At 46.4% G+C, this 23,454-nt stretch overlaps 1 protein-coding gene across 1 annotated transcript in view; it reads left to right on the top strand.

Annotated features, from left to right (window-relative positions):
• Window positions 1-23,192, top strand: part of LOC113898293 (aryl hydrocarbon receptor-like) — a 43,166-nt gene extending 19,974 nt beyond the window's left edge. The window contains exons 5-11 of the mRNA XM_027551300.1: window positions 3,553-3,642; window positions 8,608-8,734; window positions 12,948-13,087; window positions 13,998-14,200; window positions 15,043-15,152; window positions 15,323-15,464; window positions 22,016-23,192. Coding sequence (XP_027407101.1) covers window positions 3,553-3,642; window positions 8,608-8,734; window positions 12,948-13,087; window positions 13,998-14,200; window positions 15,043-15,152; window positions 15,323-15,464; window positions 22,016-23,192 — 1,989 coding nt within the window. The remainder of the gene's footprint in view (window positions 1-3,552; window positions 3,643-8,607; window positions 8,735-12,947; window positions 13,088-13,997; window positions 14,201-15,042; window positions 15,153-15,322; window positions 15,465-22,015) is intronic.
• The last annotated feature ends 262 nt before the right edge of the window (window positions 23,193-23,454 follow it).

Genomic DNA, 23,454 nt, shown 5'->3' with positions numbered 1-23,454 from the left:
CAGTAAGATAAGGCTCCTTCTCTCCCCAGTTCCCAATCTATGGTTGTGGTTTCACCCTATGAGTGGCAGGCTTCTGTCAGCTTGCATCACCCCAGCTCATTTTGCCAAAGCTCTGTTCCAAGAAAATATGGCCAAAAATCCTGGGCTTCCCTTCCCACATCAAGGCCCCATTTATAGGGTAGAAAGTCTGTCACAGGAATGGCAGACTGAAAATTTCCCCAACTCAGTTCCCTTTTAGTGGGGAGGATCCATACTCAAATGGTCTAGTCAAGATGATCAGAGATTACCATCCTTGCCTAAGACTCATTCATAGAGAAAAGATATAATTCCAGAGAAGTGGCCACCACCCATGGTCCCAGCACCAGTAAAGGGGCTCTGGAGAGAAATAGGCCATAAGAATAGGGAGTTCTGAAGCTCTCCCTAAAGGGACTAAATTAGTTTGGAACAGAGCTTGGGGAAGTTCAGTATAATGGCACTCTCAAAAATGATGGTAATTTTGATAGTTACCAATTCAGAGGGGTGAAATTGTAGAACAGCTAAAGTTTAACAGAGAAAATCAGGGAAACAGACAGCTTAGAAAAAGCCTGGAGTCAGAATAAGCCTCAAAACAGCAAAATCCTGCTCCTGGAAAGGATTCAACTATAACTGGATCACACTCAAGGTTATGCTCAAAATTCTTCAAGCTAGACTTTAGCAATATGTGAACCAAGAACTTCCAGATGTACAAGCTGGGTTTTGAGAAGGCAGAGGAACCAGGAATCAAATTGCCAACGTTTGTTGGATCATAGAGAAAGCAAGGGAATTCCAGAAAAACATCTACTTTTGCTTCAATGACTGTATTAAAAGCTTTGACTGTGTGGGTCACGACAAACCGGAAAATTCTTAGAAAAGAGATAGGGATATCATGGGACCAGATGCCACGATCTTAGTTTTTTAATGTTGAGTTTTAAGCCAGCTTTTTCACTCTCTTCTTTTATTCTCATCAAGAGGCCTTTAGTTCCTCTTCCTTTCTGCCATTAAAGTGGTATTACTTGCATATCTGAGGTTGCTGATATTTCTCCTGGCAATCTTGATTTCAGCTTGTGATTCATCCAGCCCAGCATTTTGCATGATGTACTCTGTATATAAGTTAAATAAGCAGGGTGACAGTATATAATCTTGACGTACTCCTTTCCCAATTTTGAACCAGTCCATTGTTCCACATCCAGTTCTAACTATTGCTTCTCGACCTCCATACAGGTTTCTCAGGAGACAAGTAAGGTGGTCTCATATATCTATCTCTTGAAGAATTTTCCACAGTTTGTTGTGATCCACACAGTCAAAGGCTTTAGCATTGTCAATGAAGCATACTACTACTACTAAGTCACTTCAGTTGTGTCCAACTCTGTGCGACCCCATAAACAGCAGCCCACCAGGCTCCCCCATCCCTGGGATTCTCCAGGCAAGAACACTGGAGTGGGTTGCCATTTCCTTCTCTGCAATGAAGCATAAGTAGACATTTTTCTGAAATTCTCTTGCTTTCTCTATGATCCAAAGAATGTTGCCAATTTGATTCCTGGTTCCTCTGCCTTTTCTAAATCCAGCTTGTACATCTGGAAGTTCTTGGTTCACATACTGTTGAAGCCTAGCTTGAAAGGCTGTGAGCGTTACCTTGCTAGTGTGTGAAATGAGCGCAATTGTATGGTAGTATGAACATTCTTTGGCATTGCCTTTCTTTGGGATTGGAATGAAAACGGACCTTTTCTAGTCCTGTGGCCACAGCTGAGTTTTCCAAATTTGCTGTCATATTGAGTGCAGCACTGTAAAAGTATCATCTTTTAGGATTTGAAATAGCTGGAATTCCATCACTTCCACTAGCTTTGTTCGTAGTAATGCTTCCTAAGGTCCACTTGACTTCATACTCCAGGATTTTCTGTAATAACTGCTTAATTGTTTGAATTTTTGTTCCACCAATCCATGTGACTAGGAATAGTGGTACATTAAGACGTATTTCCACATTGTTTTATTGCCCAAGCAATGAAGGGTGGGATCTAGTGTATCAGTGAGTGGAGGGGCTGGGCTTGGTTTACAAGCTGAAGAGTTCACCCATTTTAACCAGCAGAAAAGCAAAGCTTATGGAACCAGATAAACATACATTGTGAGACCCCCCAGGGGGTGCAGTGGTAAAAAATCCTGCATCCAGGGGATGCAGGTTTGATCCATGGGTTGGGAAGATCCCCTAGAGTAGAAAATGGCAACCCACTCCAGTATTCTTGCCTGGGAAATCCCAGAGGAGCCTGGCAGGCTACAGTCCATGGGGTTGCAGAGAGTCGGATGCTGAGTGACTGAGCATGCAAACTTAGGTTGCGGGGTGGTGGGACCCTGTAGAAGTCCTCTTCCCACTGCTCTTTATTTTCAGTGCAAAGTAGCCGGGCTGAACGTGATGACAGGGAAGGAGGTGTCAGAGATGTGAGGGGAGAGAGAGGGGTGTGAAACAGTCATCTAAGAGAACAGAAGACTGAATTAGACCAAGGAAAACGTAACAGAATGCTTAAGCAGCATCTGGGACCATCTAAGATTCAGTCGGGAGTGTAATGTGGAAACGTCATGCTCAGCTGTGAGGGTGCAGACATGGAGTGAACAGAAGGCTGAATTTAACCAGGTTTAGAACTCACCCAGTTGAGCTCAATGAATCAAGAGAGGAGCACAGAACTGGGGAGTGTACACGAAGCAACCATTACAATAATTGATATTAGCATACAGTAAAGGTGTGATACGGAGCAAGCAGAACATGGCATCCTCCAGCAGGATTACCATTACCCTTGTTGTTGTTGTCATCACTGTCATTTACTTGGAAATGCTGGGGGTGGTGGGGGATGGCTTCAAGCCATAGGTACGTGTTTCCTCAACATAGGTATAAAAAACTGTTTCCAACTGAAAGCTTAAAATTAAAACTCATCTCAACCACAACCAAAAACATGTTTTTCCTGAGGCTTGATGCCTCTTAAGACTCTCCTGGGAAAATGGTTAAAATTTTGTATTCCTGGGGTTTCCAACCGGGTGGCTGCAGGAGGGCTGGGAGGTGATGAGCTCCATTTTTACCCCCCGGCCAGGCGAGCCCAGCCACAGCCTCAGTGGATAGAGAGCACTAGTCTGCTCTGTCTCCTGACGAGGGGCGCTGAACGGATCAGTTGCGTCAAGAAGACAGATGAGAAGAGGAAAACAAAAAAATGTGTGTGTATTTGTTTGATTAATTGCGGTTCAGTTTGCAGTGTTCTCAACTGACAGAAGTTGGAATTTGACTCTGCTGTCTCAGACATGCATGTGCGCACGTGTGCACACACACACGCCCACACATATGCACACGCGCGCGCCTTTCCAGCAGAGCCCAAGTGAATGAGGGGTATTTGCACTGAGCAGCCTAGCAGGATAGCTTACAAAGTGACGATTCAGGATGTGCGCGACTCCCACACCAAAAGGAAGCTCAGCAGAAGCCCCTCCCAACCTGGGCCTGGCCTCAGGAGCTCCACCCGCCTGCACACTCTGAACTGAGCCCTCTCTGCCTCTCGCCAGGCCCTCGACGGCTTCCTCGTGGCGGTTACGGAAGACGGCTATGTTTTCTATGTCTCTCCCACGGTCCAGGACTACCTGGGGTTCCATCAGGTGAGTGGTTATCTTTCAGTTGAGTAGTTAGGGGCGAGGTGGGGCCACGTTATGCTAATGTCTGTGGGGTGACTGTAGGAACCTAGGTTTCAATCCCGCACATACATACTGCATGTCCCCACCTGAGCCTTCCCAAAACACTGGCTTCCTCAACCTGGAGGAAGGTGACCACACTCTGGGGAAAGGAGAATGACCAGGCATTTTGAAGTCTGTTGGATAGAAGGTGTGGTCACCTGAGTATCTCCTAAGGACCCTGCCACTTCTCCAGTCAGGGGGCTCCAGACCTTAAAACTGTCTCAGGTTCGGAAACTGAGCAAAGGATGATCACTTCTCATGGAGGTGATAGCCCTCAGCCTCCTGGGCCTCCATCCTCACTTCCTTTTATACATGTTAAGCAGCATCGCTGTTGGCTGCCCGTCACTTTTCCCTAAGGACATTGTGCTCTGCAACCATCTCCACAGCCCCAAGGCCCAAGGCACCCCTCTGGCCTTGCTGGTCGTCACTGACTAAAGCCCACTGACTTCTGGTCAATAAGTCCTGCCACCTGGCCTCTGGTACCTCATGGCTCCATTGTCCTGGTGGATGTTAATGAGCCCAGCCCGGTGCCTTCCTCTCTGCCATCTGTTCTGACCACACAGCACAGTCACCAAGCTTCTCAGGGGTGTTGGGCCCTCCACTAATGCACCTCCGTGGCCTTGGGGAGCACTGGCCCTGGCCTCCCACGGCATGTCACCTCTGGACCTGTTTCCCTCAGCCTTTTTTGTCCCTTCCTCTGCCTTCTGCCTGGAGAAGGAAATAGCAACCCACTCCAGTATTTTCGCCTGGAAAATCCCATGGACAGAGGAGCCTGGTGAGCCACAGTCCATAGGGTCACAAAGAGTCAGACATGACTGAGCACGCACTGCCCTCTGCCACCTCACTGGCCATTGGCTTTTTCCAGCTTCTAAGAGCCCGCCTACCCCCAACAATAAGTTCATCCCATTTCTTGGGGTCCTTGCCAGGGTGTGAAATTCTGTGTTCTGAGAATTCTGATCTGACCACTGGGAGAAAGGCGGTAAGCCTATGGAGCGGCTCCAAGGAAGTGTCTCAAGGCCAAAGGCCAGCCCTGGAGGCCCAGCTGCCCCTTGGAGGAGCCCTGTCTCCCAGGACACATTTGCCTCAGAGCCACTGCCCCATGGACTTCAGTGAACAGGGGCCTGAGGGCCAGTGGGAGCCCTGAGGGTTGTCTCCACAACCCCACTGAAGGAAGACATTCCATGCCTCACAGACCCGTTCTGCAGCCTGAAAACCCACCTGGCTAATGCCTTACTCACCAGGCGCAAGTGAGGGGCTTGATAAATGCCATGGCAACAAACGGTTTTCTGAAAGCCAGGCAGCAAAAGGACTCAGGACCCCACTCTTCACCGCAGCACATTCCCACACAGGGCGCAGCCTGCCCACTAGCGGATCTGGGACCACCCACCCCCTACTTGTGATGAAAAGACACGAGAATTTTTAGTCTTTTCACTTTTCCTTTTGAAAAAGTGTCAGTCAGTTCCAGTCTGTGGCGGCTGCTTCTCAGCTGAAACTCTGAGGAGTTTTATTCGGCAAAACAGAACTGAGACCCTGAGCTCAGCACACCGACACCATCCACGTGCAACTTCCCAACGCACGTGTCATCACTGAGGACTAGCGTGATTGGGGAAGGTAGAGGAACAGGGACCCTATAAAATAAAGGGCTTCCAAAGGAAAGAAAAAAACCAAACCTGAGTAAAGCCCTTGATCTCAGAGAAACCCCTCGCTTGGTGCAGGGAATGTTGAGGGGGGAGCGAGGCCTTGCTGAGAGGCCTTCCTCCTCAGAGCCTGCAGGAGCAGAGGGCAGAGGGCAGGACGAGTGAGAGCCGCAGGTAGGCAGGAGGGCAGTCAGGAGGGGAGGGCGGGGGGAGGGAGGAGTGGCCCCTGCCTCTGTGCACAGCCCCCCAACACCAGTGCTGGGTTTTCTAGAGGAAGGAGCACAAGCGTTTGTGGGGGCTGTGCTTTCCTGAGGCCCATTCACTCCTCCAGGCTCTGTTCTGTTCTGCCCTGAAGTCTCTGAAGCCTCCCTTGGTCTCAGCCCCAGGCTGCCATCGGTCAAGATCTCATAAACCTCTGTCTCCATTAACCCCCCTCAGGCTTTCCTTGTAACCTGGGGTCTTCCCCCACCTGAGTTTCCCCTCTGCCAGCCTGGAGGCCGTTTGGCCAGGCCCTTCCTTGTCTCTGTCCTTTCAGAGATTAGACTAGATCTTTGTAATATTTGTCACCATAACCACATACTGGGTGGAGATGCTCCTGCAAAGCTGTTTTCACAGAGTTTCGTGGCAGACAGCAGTTACATACAAGCAGCTGCTGGCAATCATGCTGTGTAGGCAGTGGGAGTGCAGGAGGAGAAGGAAAAAGTATGTAATTTATTTCAGATAGAAGTTGGTGGTGGCAAAGAGACAGACACAACTTAGCAACTGAACGGCAACAACAAAGGGTACAGAGACGCACTAAATTTTAATCAAACCTATTTTATTTTCAAGGACTACATAAGACTTCCCAAGGCAAACTGGCTTGGAGACGAACATTCTCTTTATGTGTAAAATACTTCCAAAATCTGTATGGAGACAGGATACTTTAATTCTGTTTCATGTTCAAGTCACCATACCAGTTCAGTTCAGTCACTCAGTCATATCTGACTCTTTGCAACCCCATGGACTGCAGCAAGCCAGGCTTTCCTGTCCATCACCAACAGCCAGAGCTTGTTCAAACTCGTGTCCATCGAGTCAGTGATGCCATCCAACCATCTCATCCTCTGTCATCCCCTTCTCTTCCTGCCTTCAATCTTGCCTAGCATCAGGGTCTTTTCCAATGAGTCAGTTCTTCACATCAGGTGGCCAAAGTGTTGGAGTTTCAGCTTCAACATCAGTCCTTCCAATGAACACCCAGGGCTGATCTCCTTTAGGATGGACTGGTTGGATCTCCTTGCAGTCCAAGGGACTCTCAAGAGTCTTCTCCAACACCACAGATCAAAAACATCAATTCTTCTGTGCTCAGCTTTCTTTATAGTCCAACTCTCACATCCATACATGACTACTGGAAAAACCATAGCCTTGACTAGATGGACCTTTGTTGGTAAAGTAATGTCTCTGCTTTTTAATATGCTGTCTAGGTTGGTCATAACTTTTCTTCTAAGGAGTAAGCGTCTTTTAATTTCATGGCTGCAGTCACCATCTGCAGTGATTTTGGAGCCCCCCAAAATAAAGTCTTTCACTGTTTTCATTATTTCCCCATCTATTTGCCATGAAGTGATGGGACTGGATGCCATGATCTTAGTTTTTTAATGTTGAGCGAACTTTTTAACTTTCTTCTTTCACTTTCATCAAGAGGCTCTTCAGTTCTTTTTCACTTTCTGCCATAAGGTGGTGTCATCTACATATCTGAGGTTATTAATATTTCTCCTGGCAATTTTGATTTCAGCTTGTGCTTCATCCAGTCCAGCATTTTTCATGAGGTACTCTGCATATAAGTTAAATAAGCAGGGTGACAATATATAGTCTTGATGTACTCCTTTCCTGATTTGGAACCAGTCTGTTGTTCCATGTCTGGTTCTGACTGTTGCTTCTTGACCATTTCTTTTGAGATTAGATTGGCATTTATATCCTCTCATCTCCTCTTGATGAAAATGGAAGTGGAGAGTGAAAAAGTTGGCTTAAAGCTCAACATTCAGAAAACGAAGATCACGGCATCCGGTCCCATCACTTCATGGGAAACAGATGGGGAAACAGTGGAAACAGTGTCAGACTTTATTTTTCTGGGCTCCAAAATCACTGCAGATGGTGACTGCAGCCATGAAATTAAAAGACGCTTACTCCTTGGAAGGAAAGTTATGACCAACCTAGATAGCATATTCAAAAGCAGAGACATTACTTTGCCAACAAAGGTTCGTCTAGTCAAGGCTATGGTTTTTCCTGTGGTCATGTATGGATGTGAGAGTTGGACCGTGAAGAAGGCTGAGCGCCGAAGAATTGATGCTTTTGAACTGTGGTGTTGGAGAAGACTCTTGAGAGTCCCTTGGACTGCAAGGATCCAACCAGTCCATTCTGAAGGAGATCAGCCCTGGGATTTCTCTGGAGGGAATGATGCTAAAGCTGAAACTCCAGTACTTTGGCCACCTCATGTGAAGAGTTGACTCATTGGAAAAGACTCTGATGCTGGGAGGGATTGGGGGCAAGAGGAGAAGGGGACGACAGAGGATGAGATGGCTGGATGGCATCACTGACTCGATGGATGTGAGTCGGAGTGAACTCCGGGAGTTGGTGATGGACAGGGAGGCCTGGTGTGCTGCGATTCATGGGGTCGCAAAGAGTCGGACACGACTGAGCGACTGATCTGATCTGATCTGATCTCCTTTAATAAGTGATGGAACAAACTTGGATCTCCCTGGAAATGAAATTTTTGTTCAAATTCAGTTGGATTTGGTCATCCAGAAGAGCTGGCTTCCAGGAAAGCTCAGCGTTCTACTTCAGCAGAGCTTCAGACCAGCTCTCAGTGCTGTTTCAGTGGCTTCTGCAGGTGCTCCACCTCAGGCATCCCCCTGCTGCTGGTTTGTGACTCATCTCCTCGCCAATCACTCCTTCCCACTGACCCCAGGAAGTGCCACCCTTCCAAGACACAATACAAGGTTGTCCTCCAACACCATGGGTGATGTTTTCTGGATCTGGGGACAGCAGCAGCCTAGGAAGATTCTGATCTTCAAGATCAGAAGAGGGACGAGGGTTAGGGTGAGGGAGCACATGGCCAGCCACCAGCTCAAGAAGGGGCATGGGCAGGTGAGGCAAGGAGGCCTAGGAGGATGTCAGAGGGGCTGGCATGGCTCAGGGACATGGAAAGCGAATAGGTCACTCCTAGTCTCAGGAAGGCAGGAAGCAGCCCCAGGAGGGTGACGGGGATTCTTGGTCTTTGCAGTCAGACGTCATCTATCAGAGCGTGTTTGAGCTGATCCACGAGGAGGACAGAGCCACGTTCCAGAGCCAGTTCCTCTGGCCTCCAGACACCACTCCCATCAGCAGAGCAGAGCAGCAGGACACCCACTGTAAGTTACCACAGCTCAGGAGAAGGGCTAGAACCTGAAACCAACCCTGTCTGTGTTTCAGTAGTCCCTGATGAAGAAATAGGACCAGGAGTTTAGACTTTCTCAGCTTACAGTACTGATCACGTACCCACTAAGCCTCAGGTACATGAGGGATGGAGTGGGGGATAGGGCTAGGATCTTCATGGGAATCAGGTAGAGTGCTGGCACAGGACTCTGCATCCTCTACACCTTCTCACACCTGTGGCCTCATCTAATCCTCCGAGTGACTAGAAAACATGCACGGGGCATGACCTTCTGTTGTCTTTACACCAGGAGGATGCAGGAAGGGATATCCTGCTGTTTGGTTCCCCTGTGTATCCCCAAGGCCTAGAACAGTGCCTGAGACAGTAGCACTCAGTAAGGGTTAGTCCCTTAAACAAATGAATGTATGGATGAGACTGAGGTCTGCCCAGATGGATCCGACTGTGAGTGCCAAGACTCATGCTGAAGTGAACATTCTGCTGCCCAGGGAGGTGCATCCCTGAACAATGATTGAGCTGGTGGGGGGGCTCATATCTGTGCCTGGCCACATGTCATACTGCTGACTGATGGGATACCACAGGGAAAAGGCAACACTGTTGTTCACAAGTCAATGCCATTTTGTAAATCCAGATACAGGTCCACTCTCCAAGGATTTAGAGCACATTTAATGCATTCACCCAGCACTCAAGACTCTTCTGTTTTGTTGTGAAGTGTGGCCAGAAAAGAATGAAATATTCAAAAGACAGATGTTTCACTCGGGAAAAGAATGAAGTCATGCGCCAGTGTTTGCACAGTAATAATGATTTCCTTTTTGCAGTAGACAGCCTAAAATACTAAACAGGAATGAACTTACAAGTATGGTTGTACAACCTTGCGACATGCAGCTTTGTTTCAATTCGGCCTTGGCTGCTCTGATCCCAGTCCTGCTCTTGTTGAAGCTGCCTCCACCGAAGACAGTCCACACAGACTCCATCTCCAGAACAGAAAATCAGCTTAAGTCCAGGGACTAAAGTCACTTGATGAAATACATCTTTTTTTTTTTTTCTCTCCCATCAGATTATCAGCTCCTTGAAGGGAGGAATCTTGTCCTCAGTACTGAGCTTCATGCCTCTGTGTGGGCTCCTTCTGTGCCTCTACTTCTGTCCATTCTGACTGGCAAGGGTCACAAGGACAAGGAACAAAGATCTGAAGTTCAGACTTGTATATATTTCCTGATACTGCCAAGCTTAAATTATGCCCTTAACAATGAATACTCTGAAAGTTTGCATATAACTTCATACTTTAAATTTTCTTTTAATCCTTTACATACTTGCAGCAGAAACTGCTACTTACATACTTGTAGCAGAAACCATTCAATGGTCTCAGTTCAGTCACTCAGTCATGTCTGACTCTTTGTAACCCCATGGACTGCAGCATGCCAGGCTTCCCTGTCCAGCATTCTACCCATGTCTATAAATATATGCGTGGCAATATTCTTCAAAATAAAGATAAAGGACTTTGCTGATGGTCCAGTGATTAAGAATCTGACTGGCAGTGCGGGAGACACAAATTCGATCCCTGGTCTGAAAGATCCCATATGCCCAGAGGCAACTAAGCCCATGCACCCTAGAGCCTGTGCCCCCCAACAAGGGAGGAGCCCCTGCTCACCACAACTAGAGAAAGCCCATGTGCAGCAAGAGATCCAAGTCATCCAAAATTAAATTTAAAAACAAAATACGATAGTACTTTAATAAACTGAAACTGAAAGTCGCTCAGTTGTGTCTGACTCTGTGACCCCATGGACTATACAGTCTATGGAATTCTCCAGGCCAGAATACTGGAGTGGGTAGCTGTTCCCTTCTCCAGGGGATCTTCCTAACCCAGGGATCGAACCTAGGTCTCCTGCAGTGCAGGCAGATTTTTTGTCAGCTGAGCCACCAGGGAAGCCCTTAGTTTAATAACAGTGCTATATATATGCCAGATAAATGCCTAAAGACCGCACTCCTAAACCAAATTCAAGTGGATGTATGCTTTATACATGTGTGTATATTAGGGGCATACCATGTACTAGGGCTTCCCAGGTGGCTCAGTGGTAAACAATCCACCTGCCAATGCAGGAGACGTGGGTTCGATCCCTGGGTCAGGAAGATCTTCTGGAGATAAAAGTAGCAACCCACTCCAGTATTCTTGCCTGGGAAATCCCATGGACAGAGGAGCCTGGTGGGCTACAGTCGCAAAAAGAGTTGGACACGCCTTAGCGACTAAAACACCACCATGTGCTAGGCACTGGACTAGGGGCTTTATCAAATGAGATTAAGAAAGAACAGTAGTAAAATTTATCAGATCACACTCTGATTAAGCCTTTCCCTTCATTCTTCCCATTGAACGTTTAAGTTGCTAGAATATTGCTAAACTATTCTTACTCTTCTGCAGAATTTAAGTCTAGATAAATCAATTTTCATGTGACATAGGGAAAACTAGTATTACCAGTGTAAATATAATCTGACTTGTCAGGTTAAGAATTACAGAAAAATAGAACAGACTTGGAGTTTTCATCCTTGACTTCCTAATGAAGCATAGATGGTTCTTAGATGGATTTTTAACCCCAAGAGTATCCTCTTATTACCCTTTGAGAAGACTTGCCTAAAAACTCCTGGGATAGGAAAGAGATGAGGCTGAACTAGCCCCCACCAAAAAAGGTGAAAAGCAGAAAGTGCTTTTTCCTAGTAGATTACACGATCATGTCACTTTTCTGTGCACAGCATTTTCTTTTCCTTACAAGTGGCAGTAACTGACATTCACTGCAGAAAATAAGAATGAGAAAAATGTTCATTTCTACTCCATTTGGTTCATCCTTTCATTCAACTAATGTGTTCTGAGTGCCCATTACGTGCCAGGCTATGTTCCAGGCATTAGGCATAAAGCAGTGAGCAAAAGAGACAAAGTTCCTCTTCCAGTGGAGCCTAAATTTAATGAATAGCTATGTACCATTTCTGGTGGGATATAGTATCAAGAAGAAACTAAAATTAAGTAAGGAGAGACCAAAGTTATCAGGTGGGCATGCTGCCATTTAAAGAGGTATGGATAAATGGGAGTGAGCAGTGGAGGTGAAACAGCAGCGGAGGTGCAATGGCCCTGAGGCAGAAGTGCACTCAGCATAGCTGAGCAATGGCAAGGAGGCCACAGAGAGAGCCAAGGGGAGAACAGGAGACGGAGGAGCAGACAGACCATGCAGGCCACTCTAGACCTTGAGGTAAGAAGTCAGCGCAGAGTTCTGAGCAGAGAAGTGACGTGATCTGACCTATTGTGCTGAGTAGAGGACAGACCATAGTGGGCAAGAGTGGAAGCAGGGACACCAGTTAGAAGGCTGAGGCAAAGTTAAAACAGGGAAAAAATGATGAGCATAGCAGCCAGCTTACGTAGAGGTTACAACATGCCAGGCATTATTCCAAGTGCTTTATATACATAAATGTGTTTAATTCTCATTACAACCTTGTTAAGTCAGATAAGAAAACTAAGGCCCACAGAGAGGTTAAATAACTCTCCCAGGGTCACACAACAGGTGAAGCTTCAGTCTTCATGCTCTTGACCACCAAGGTTTTTCCCCAGCTGATAAGGGGGAGATGTATCCCCAGACGATGACTGCCTGGCACAGTAAAAGTGGAAGTGGTGAGAAATAGTTGTTTCCAAGGTATATTTCAACAGTAGAGCCAATAAGGTTGCTGGATATATATGTTATGTGCTTCCTTGGAGGTTCAGATGGTAAAGAATCTGCCTGCAATGCAGGAGCCCCAGGTTTGATCCCTAGGTCGGGAAGATCCCGTGGAGAAGGAAATGACAACCCACTCCAGTATTCTTGCCTGGAGAATTCTATGAGCAGAGGAGCCTGGCGGGCTACAGTCCATGGGATTACAAAGAGTCGGGCACAACTGAATGACTAATACTTAGGTGCATCATCCCATTTTTATCTTGATTCTCATGACAACATAAGGCAGGTAAGCCTGCAGGAGTGCGAGGATCATCTGATGAGAGAAAGCCAGCCTGAGTGGCTGATCAAGGTCAGTCTACTGGGGAAGAGGAAGCTTCACTTGGCCACAGGGCTTGTGACTCCCCATTGTCTCCACCCACCAGCTTCTTCCAAGACTACAGATGTCTCAGCTCTGTGATAGTGACTTTTCTGATGAAGACTCTTCATTTGTCTCTGTCTTCCCAGCTCTACCTAGGAAAAAGTTTTGTCCACTCGGTGGCACCTCCAGTGACAGCCTGCAGCATCTGTCCTTGGAGGAACCCTCTTACCTTGAGAGAAACTTTGTCTGTCGGTTCCGCTGCCTGCTGGACAATTCTGGGTTTCTGGTAATCACACTGTACTTAAAGTGTCAGGAACTTCTTAAACGGATGCATGGCTCTGTTTGGATGGAAGGGTTGGGCCAGGCTTCCTCACCATCCCAGGAAGGCCTTCTGGCCTTCAGCTCACTATGATTTCAGAGGGTCAGACTATTTAAGATATAGTTGTCTTTTGAAACTTCCTCTGCCTAGTTAAGACTTGGGATATATTTGCTTGAGATTTACACTTGTTACCTCTGGTAGGGCTTCCCAGGTGGCACTAGTGGTAAAGAACCCACCTGCCAATGCAAGAGACGGAGGTTCGATCCCTGGGTCGGGAAGATCCCCTGGAGGAGGGAACAGCAATCCACTCCAGCATTCTTGCCTGGAGAATCCCACAGACAGAGGAGTCTAGCAGGCTACAGTCCATAGGGTCGCAGAGTTGGGCACGACTGAAGTGACTTAGCACACACGCACGTTACCTCTAATACAGCCCAAAGTGGGGAATCCCAGGTAAACTCAGGATATTAACATCCACCTTCTTCACCATCACCAAAATATGCTATAAGCTAACAACGCCTACCAACTCCTGGAACTGAATACCCTCTCACAGCTCAATTAACTATATACTCTGCAGCTCTGTTCTTTTTTTTTTTAAAGAGACTGCATGAGTCAGGGCACTGAGGGAGGACAGAGAAGCCATGAAAAATGATCAGGGCCTGATAAGCAGAACAGAAGAATGAGGAGGCTCCAAAACTGAGCATGCCTGTGCTCTGTGGAAAGGGGAGGAAGGAGGAAGCGATCCTGCCTGTTCAACCCCAAGGATACTGGACACTCTGAGTTCCAGAGGGGAATTTATGTCCACTGTTTTAGCTACTTAACATTCTCTTCTCCCTGCTCATTCATTATGTTTGGGGGGGTGGGGGTCTTCTTTTTCTAGGAGTTGAATTTCCATGGCCATCTTAAATTCCTCCCTGGGAAGAACAATAGCTCAGAAGATGGCATCCCCATATCTCCTCAACTCACCCTGTTTGCTGTGGCAACACCTCGCCAGCCATTGACCATCCTGGAGCTCCAAAACAAAGATGTATTTTTCCAAACAAAACACAAATTGGACTTCACACCTATAGCCTGTGATTCCAGGTACATCCCTGTGACCAGAAATCGTGACTCATAGAGACCTGAGAGTGCTTCGACTAGCTATGGCCAAAATCCTAGGTCTAGAACCAAAGGAAGGCAAGAACAATTGTCCAGTCCTGTCCAAATGGGTTCCGCAAAGTGAGTCGGTAGGAAATGTGGTGTTTGTAGGGGCAATGCAGCAGATTCTCCACACAGGAATATGGCGTTTGCGTCAGAGTGATGCACACAGCAAATCCTGGGCAATCCCTCAGAGACTTCCAGAAACAGATCATAGTGAAACTCCTAGAGGTCCCACCATGAAATCTAATTAACTAGGTTTGACGCAAATGTTCCCAGATTTATTTGACTGTTGATCTTTCTTGGGTAAACATCAATCAACAGGCTTCAGTACCAATGCCTCTTAGAACAAGTTCTAGAAAGCACTGGTTTAAGAACAGGTGACCCAATATATCCTTGGTACTATGACTTGCAAATTTTAGGGGAGTCACAGAGCCCTCGGATGAAAGTTGTGGAACTTGACAAAAAGTCCGCTGATTCTCCTATATGAATAATTTTAGATCCAGCGAGGTAAACAAACATAGGCTTAAAACAGTTTTGGAATACCTGTGTGGCACAAGGCTCTAAGAGGGCACCACAGCCTTTTCAGTGTGGAAGCTGCTTACAGGTCCTGCCCCAGCCCTGCTGTGGGACAGCTGCCCCCTCTGAACCCAGAGTGTCCTTGGCATTGAGTCCAGGGTGAGATCCTCTGGGCGAACACGGGTCTTGCTTCAGAGGACCGGGTAGGGCAGTGAATGTTCCTTTCCACTTCGAGACCGGGAGGTCAGGCTGTGGCGTCTCTTCTGCAGAGGCAAGGTGGTCCTGGGCTACACCGACAGCGAACTCTGCAGACAGGGATCCGGCTACCAGTTCATCCACGCGGCCGACGCCATGTACTGCGCCGAGAATCACGCACGCAGTGAGTTTTGGAGGCACCCCCAGTCCACCCTGGGCCGGGCAAGCTGGAGGTTCCACACGTCTCCGGAGCTCCCGGCCGCCCACTGTCCCTCGCGCGGGGTGGGTTCCCAGGGTCCCGGGGTGGGCAGGGTGTGGCCCGGCTCCACAGCGAGCGTGCCTCTCTCTCTGCAGTGATGCGAACAGGTGAGAGCGGGCTCACGGTGTTCCGGCTGCTCACCAAGCGGGCCGGCTGGCTGTGGGTGCAGTCCAATGCCCACTTGGTGTTCCGCGGCGGCCGACCGGAATGCATCGTCGCGCGACAGCGGGCCCTGACGTAAGTGAGAGGCCCGTAGTAAACGAGGCCCAGATATTAGAGAAAGCAGGACACGAGAGTAAGTTAAGACCTAGATGTAGCGGAGGACTCTGTAGTAAGAAGAGCCGGAAGTGAGGACCCTGCTGGAATTGAGGGCCGTGCGCCCTGTGAGCTGGGCTCTTTCTCCTGCAGTGAGTCCAGCCACCTCTGAGGTGCTCCACATCCTGCAGCTTTTCTCCAGCTGTTGGACTTTGGACAAGAGGCTAGCATGGCCCTCAGTTTCTCCAAGTCTAGAGTAGATAGAGTACTCCACTGGGGGTGGTCGTGGGGGTGAATGCATAGGAACCAGCTGGGGTTGGGATGCAGGCTGGTGGAGTCTGGGAAGCAGAGTCTGGCACGACAACTCGTGCATGGCTTTGGGCGCCTCTCCATTGAGCAGTAAATCCAAGCATGTACACGGACACTTTTCCCCTGAAGGAGCCCCACAGAGGGCCTTCTCTGCGTCTGCTCCCCCAGGTGGGCTTTCTCCACGTCTTCCTTGATCACCACTTCTCACCCTCATGTCTCTTCAGGCCGGTACCAAAATGGCTGCTCACATTGAGACCCTGAATGCTGGTTCCAAAGAATTCTTGGAATCTATTTGCCCAGAATTCAGTTTCGTATAGAATCTGCCATCAACGATACTGAAAGGATGTTACTGTGCTCCATTGCACTGTGCAGAAAGCTACTTGCCTGTCCTCAGAGATGCTGTTCCTTCAACCTGCTTTCTCCACTCCCTGTTTCCCTGCTCCTGTGAATCTGTGATGCGTGGCTTTGCGGGGAGGAGGGGAGTCAAAGGCTCTTCAGTGGGGCAGGCTGAGCACAAGACCAGGACACTTCCTGAGTAACACAGCATCTGCCCCCTCACTTCCAGAAGACCAGGGTTTCACGTTTAATCCTCCATGCCCACCTCTTTGTTGATCCACAACATACTTTGTAATGTGCATACAAATAAGAGTCTAGTTTCATTTTTGTTTTTATGTTGCTAGCATGTCAGGCAATAGAAAGTTCTCTTCCAACTTGTGAATCTACATGGCCGGATCCCATTTGGGTCTGTGACATATTTGTATAAAATGGATGGTCGAGATGCGAAATGTAGGGAATGATGAAAGAGCCCAAATAAGTTATCTGGCCCAGGTCTCATTAGCACTGTATTCTGGATCAGAGATCCAGTAATGCCAAAATATGCCACATATAACAAACTTTTCGGCCCCTGAACATGCAGCCTCACTGAGTAATATTTAGATCATTGGGAAATTCAAGATGTGTCCAACAACTTGGATTCTGAGCCTGATTCCACCCTGGCCTCAGAAAAGCACTTAGTAAATGTGCCTCAATTTGCTGCCTTGCAAAAATAAGAGGGTCTTAGTGCGCATTTTCTATGACTCGTATCAGCTATGTTGTTCTTTGGATTCACTAAGCAAGAAGTTCAGGAACCAGCAGTTCATTTAGTAATGTTTGTTTCACTAAGTGTGTAAGGCTTGTTCTTTGTAGAAAGTGAAAACCATTGCAAAGTGATATAAAAATCAGCTGTCATCCTACTAAGGGAAAATTGTCAGTATGTTGGTACATTTCCTTCTGGTATATTTGGCACATATTTAAATTTCATACTTGAAATTATATCCTATATATAGTTTTATGTCCTGATTTTTCCACATAATAATAAGTTAAAAGCAATTTCTCATATCAGAAGTATCCATAATTATCTTGATAACTACATAATATATGAATACATTATGGCCCTTCATTAAATATTAAAATTTGGAAGAGTTTTTCATTATTATGGAGATACTGTGGTGAAATATCTGTATATAAATATCTGGTTGCTAGTCTGACTTCCTTAGAAGGAGTCTCAAGAGTAGAATTTTTTTTTTTTTTTTAACATTTTTGGAGATAAAATTTAACCACCAAATCCCTGGTACAAGTTGTATGGTGACTAGAGTTTCTATGAAGGTATAGACGAGAGGGCTTGGATGGGAGCATGTAGACAGTGGGCAGAGGAAGGGACAAGAGTCCCTGAGTCCACGTGGGGAGGGCCATGCTAGGAACACTTGGAAAGGGGAGATTTAGGACCCTGGAAATAAAAACAGTTCAGTTCAGTTCAGTCGCTCAGTCGTGTCCGACTCTTTGCAACCCCATGGACTGCAGCACTCCAGGCCTCCCCGTCCATCACCAACTCCCAGGGATGCTCAAACTCAAGTCCATTGAGTCAATTATGCCATTCAACCATCTCATCCTCTGTTGTCCCCTTCTCCTGGCTTCAAAAAATAAAAAAAAAAAATTAAATTAAATTAAAAAAAAAGGAATTGGAGAAGATAAAGAGATTGCAAACGATGTATTATTTAGCCTAGACTGTGATTTAGAAAATGCCTGAATTAATTACCAATTTTTTTTCAGACTGGAGAAAATTTACATACAGATTTAGATTTCTGGCTCCTCTGAAAAATGGAAAGACCTGGCATTCTGCCTGGCCCCACTCACCGGTGCTGAGTAGCGGTGGGGATGTACCCTCTAGTTGGGAACAGGCCCCACCGTTCCCTACAGTCTTGGGTCTGATGTCTTTGCTCATTTCCGTGTTTCAGACACCCCTGAGCTCCAGTGCCTGGCGTACAGAAGACAGTTTCCCAAATAGAAGTGAATCATGAAACAACTGTCGGAAGAGATTCTCTTAATTCCTGTAAGAAACAGGTGACCTTGTGAAGTGTGGTGTAAATATAGCTGTAGGAGGGCGGAGACAACACAGAAAGCGAAGCCACAGCTCCAATGTTATAATTAAGGGCCTGGCAGGATCTTGGGCCCTCCCTGAAATCAACATAAAGACGTAGAAGGGATGCTAAACAGATATACGCCTGCAACTGCCAGTGATTATATCTCCAGAGGGATGTCAAGGTTGACATACAGGAAGGCTGGAATAAGAGAGACAAAAGCCACGTGGAGATGACCCAGTGGATCTTAAGGCCAGTCTAGCCCTGCATCCTTCTCAGATACACACATCAGTCCACCCTCTAAGCCAAGGGTTAGGTTTCTGGAAAAAAAAAAAAAAAGAGTAGAATTTTTAGGTCAAAGTGTTTAAACATTTCAAAGGCTCTTGATAATATTGTCAAATTGCTTTTCAAAAAGGTTGTACCAAATTATTCTCTGGCCAGGCTTAATGCTACACCAGTTTTAGCAAAGAGTTGTCCTAGAATCAGGTAGACAGAGCAATGAAGAGGCAGGGTGGCAAGAAACAGATCTGGATGGACATATGGAACATGAAGTACCATTCGGGCTCCCCAGGTGGCACTATTGGTAAAGAACCTGCCTGGGAATGCAGGAGACTTAAGAGACTGCGGGTTCGATCCCTGGGTCAGGAAGATCCCCAGGAGAAGGGCAAAGCCACCTACTCCAGTATTTTTGCCTGGAGAATTCTATAGACAGAGGAACATGGTGGGCTACAGTCCATGGGGTCACAAAGAGTTGTACACAAAGTATAGTTAAAGAGGCATTTTAAATCCACAAGGACAGAACAAAGTAGTGAGTTTGTAGGAACAGATTAGCCTTTTGGAGGATGGGGAAAATGAAATCTCTACCTCATACTGTTTACAGTGAGAATTTACTCAGTTTTGATTCTGTTTTTGTTTAAATTTCCTGAAACAGTTTTGCTGCTGGTAATGGTAAAGTTGCTCTTTTTGCATCAACCTTCCCATAAGTAAAACTACAGCAACATCTATAACTGAAACTTCTGGACAAAATGTTAAAAACAATAATAACCATTAACCATAGTCATGGAGAATCAGTGATTGAAAGAAGGGAATGACAGAGTGAGTTTCCTGGGTTACACTGCTTTCAGTCTAGAGAAGATTGCACTTGGGCTGGACAGCTAAAAACTCGAATAGGAAACTTATGGTCTTAATGACACTAAAACCAGACAGCAAAGACAATAGTAATTGCAGCAGCATCAAATGAAGAAATAAAAACTTTCTATTTTTAAAAATTTCTTTCCATTAGAAAGAGAACCAGAAAGGAGGAGCCCTCAAATTCTGTGGATAAACTCAGTTCAAATCTCTGTTGACCCCTGAACCATGCATGTGTAGGTTAGAATTCAAGCTGCCAACTTTAAGGCCAAAAGAACTGAAGAAAGATCTCAGCTGTCAGCCATGACACAGGAAACAGAGTTCGCGTTTTCAGTGTAGCCAAGTTAAGTAAAACAAAAATATCCCTGATCTTTGGAAGAACATAAAATAATCCATATCTACAATATGTTTTCACAATGTCCATATAAAACCCAAAATTGCTTATCGTTTGGTTAAGAATGAAGTCCAAAATTACTCGATATATGAAGAAACAGGAAAGAAAGTCTCAAAAGTAATAGAGATCAACCCTAAGATGACTCAGATGTTAGATAAGAATTTCATAGCAACTTTATGCTTGTGGACACAAAGGAAAACATGCTTATGATGAGTGAAAAAATAAGAATTCTCAGCAGAAGATTAGAAACTGTAAAAAACAGAAAAATTTGAATAGTGTCTATAGTAAAAGTTCAGATGACAGGAGAATTTGTGAATTTGAAGCTAGATTGATAGAATTATCCAATCTGAGTAACAAAAAGAAAAAAATGATTGAAAAAATATATAATCAGTCTCAGAGATCTGTGCAACAATGCCAAATGGTCTAACATATGGTTAAATCAAATCTCTGAAAAGTAACAGAGAGAATGGGCAGAAAAAAATATGTATGTATATATAATTTTCATTTGAGTATTTATAATGTGCATATATACATATATTAGAAGAAATAATAATCAGAAACCTCCCCAATTTTGTGAAAGCTTTAACTTTACAGATTCAAGAACTTCAGTGAATTCCAAGCAGTATAAATACAAAGAAAACCACAATAAGGCATATTCTGGTGAGACTGTTGCACACTAAAGATCAAGGGAAAACTTTGAAAGCAACCTAAGATAAGGGGCACATTAAATATGGGGAACAGTGATTTAAATTACTGTGGACTTCTCACCAGAAACAATGGTAATCAGAAGATATTAGAACAATATCTTTAAAGTTGACATTTTTTAAAATGTCAACTCTGAATGTTATGACCAGTAAATATACCCTTTAAGAATGGTAGCTATTAAAGGTATTTTCCTTTAAAAAAAAAAAAAAGCTAAGAATTTATTACCAGAAATGCTGAAGGAAAGGTGTCAGACTGAAGGGAAATGGCACCTACCAAAGCCTTGAAGCTGAAAAAGGAATGGAGAGAACAGGAGATAGTAAACATGTGAATAAACATAAAATTATTTCTCTCTTTTTTTCAAAATACATGTGACTGCTTAAAGTCAAAAACATAGCATGAAATTTTTTACATGTGGATATAATATAGACGACAACTTAGCATGAAAGAGGCGTGTTGAGAGCACATGAACTACACAGTTGCAGGGTGCATATATTTTATGTAAAGTGGCACAAGATTAATTATAAGTAGACATCAAAATGTTAAGGGTGTATATTGTAATTCCTAGAGCAACCATGAAACGTATAAGGCAAAAGATACAGCAAAAAATCCAGTGTACTCCAAAAAAATTCATGTGCCTATGCAGAAAAGCCATGAACAGAGAAACAACTTCCCCCCAAAAAAGAGGGTACAAACAGAAAGCAAACAGCAATATAGAAGACCCAAATTAGGCCTGTCAGTAAATCTATTAAATGTTAATGGATAAAACACTGCAATTAAAAGACAAAGATTGTCAGAATGGGCAAAACAGCAGCACTGAACTGTATGTCTTCTACAAGACACACATTTTAAAATAATGACATGAATACATTAGAAATAATCAGATGTTTAAAAAAAAAGATATGTAATGCAAACAATAAGCACCAGAAAGCCAGAGTGACTGTAATAATATCTGACAAAGTAGAGTTAAAGACAAAGGGCATGAGCAGAGATCTTTAGATAAGTACTAACTTCTCTAAAGATCCCTCCAGCCTGTGCCCACGCCATGCTGGTCAGCTTCTGTGAAAGACACTCTATTTTAGCTGGATCAGTTTTCTTTTGTGGGACTCCAAACCAAATGTGAGATTCCAGGTGGAGTCAGGCTACTGAAGGAAGGCTCTCCTTGCTGAGCGTAGTGTTCCATGACAGTTGGGGCAGCCTTCAAGCAGACATGAACCATGAATCTCTTGGAAAGGGAGAAAAAGGGAAATTTTTCCCTGGTGAGAAAAGTTGTATGTATGCATTTGTGTAATGCTTTATTCTTTTCAAAGTAAACTTGACGTTTAGGGAATTCTACATGGATTTCTAGAATATTCATTCCAGAAATGAGCAGTTTCCTCTGAGACCACATGTATTTCAGATTCCAAAACTATACTCCAAAAAATACAAGAAAGAAGCAAATTCAGTGTTATGGCTGCTTCCTTGGGTGTAAAAACTGGAACAGAGGATACCCTGCCTCTTGTTCATCTGCTTGGTTTCTTAGCCACTGCTGCCTCCTGGCCAGGGCCCCCTTTCTCATTCGTACACTGATTCCCCAATTCGGTCTTGTGTTTTCTTAACCACAGGGATGTAGAGGGGGAGGATCACCTGCGTAAGCGAGCCCTGCAGGGGCCGTTCACCTTCACCACGGGGGAGGCCATCCTGTATGAGAGTAGCCTCCCCAGCCCCCTGACTGGCCTCCCAGCCAGGAAGAGGACCAGGGCAACGAAGGGCCCCCCCACTGACCAGGGCCCTGTGTGCACAGGCTCTCTCCTTGGAGCTACGAGGCAGCAAGATGAATCTGAGTACTTGTCCTGCCTGGCCCCAACCTCTCAAGGCTCAGCTTTGGAGAGGTGGGGGTCTCATGACAAATGTGAGGACAACCAGGAGAAAGAGGAGGAGAAGGGAGACCGCTCCCTGCTGACCCTCATCGAGCGCCTGCTGGAGAAGGACGTGGAAGAACAGCTCGACCTCTGCTTCACCCTAGAGCATCTGGGTGTCACGGACCTTGACCAGAGTCTGTGGGGAAAGAACCTTCTGAGGGCAGACGCAGACACTGCAGGGTCTCAGACCTGCTGCCTGCTGCCTCCCAGCCAGGAAAGGGGCCCCCACAGCAAGGAAGAGGTACTTTTTCATGGCAGTGTGGGCTCGCCCCCACCAGCCAGCACAACTGCTCCACAGACCCCAAAGCCCCGGTCTTCTCTGGATGCAGGCCAGCCAGCCATGGCGGTAACTCCACCTCAGAACAGAGGCGCAGCGCCTAGCTACGTTCACATGCACACCCAGCATTGTCTCACCTCCAGCTCCACACTCCAGAGCCCTCCATGGTGGCAGCCTTGGCACAGCCAGGTGGCCCCTCTCGGTCTGGGAATGTTCGAGAAACCAACACCATTTGACCTTGTCTCACTGCCTGAGGCCTCCAGCCCGAGCCAGTCAGCCCAGCTGTTCCAGTCAAACTGCGCACTTTCACTCCCTTTAGGACAAAATGTCCCTGGACACCTGGCTCAACCAGGCCTTGGGAGTCTGGATTTTTGCAAAGAATCCTTTCCCTGGACACCGTCACAGAGTAGTCAGTGCCAGGGGCCCCTGAATGCCTCAGACTCCACATCTTTTGCCAATCCATGTGGCACCCATTCCTTGGACAGCATTTGGGATTCTCGTGTCCAGGGCCAGCCAGTAGTGGTCCCTGTGGAAGTGGGGGCAGAGCAGGGAGCAGGAGAGGCCCAGCCTGACCCCTCAGCCCCTGTGGTCTACCACAGCTGACCCTTGCCTTCGGTGGCGAGGGCCAGCCGGTGGCATTCCTCCCAGATTGTGCACGCGTCAGCCCCTAGTGGCACATGGGCACTTGGTCCACCACAGGATACACCTGGGAGTCAGGAGCAGCCACCCCATTTCCTGGCAGGGAGCCAGCTCTCAGGGCGCCCTGCCTATCCTCCCCAGGCACTTCTGCATGGACCCTTGGCTCCCCAGGGCTCTTACAGGGCAGACCTAGGCCCGGGCACCAGGCAGCATCAGTGGGTGCAAA

The sequence above is a fragment of the Bos indicus x Bos taurus genome, chromosome 1 (assembly GCF_003369695.1).
Source record: "Bos indicus x Bos taurus breed Angus x Brahman F1 hybrid chromosome 1, Bos_hybrid_MaternalHap_v2.0, whole genome shotgun sequence".
In the NCBI taxonomy this organism is placed as follows: Eukaryota; Metazoa; Chordata; class Mammalia; order Artiodactyla; family Bovidae; genus Bos; species Bos indicus x Bos taurus.
This window is presented reverse-complemented; position numbering and strand designations above follow the sequence as displayed.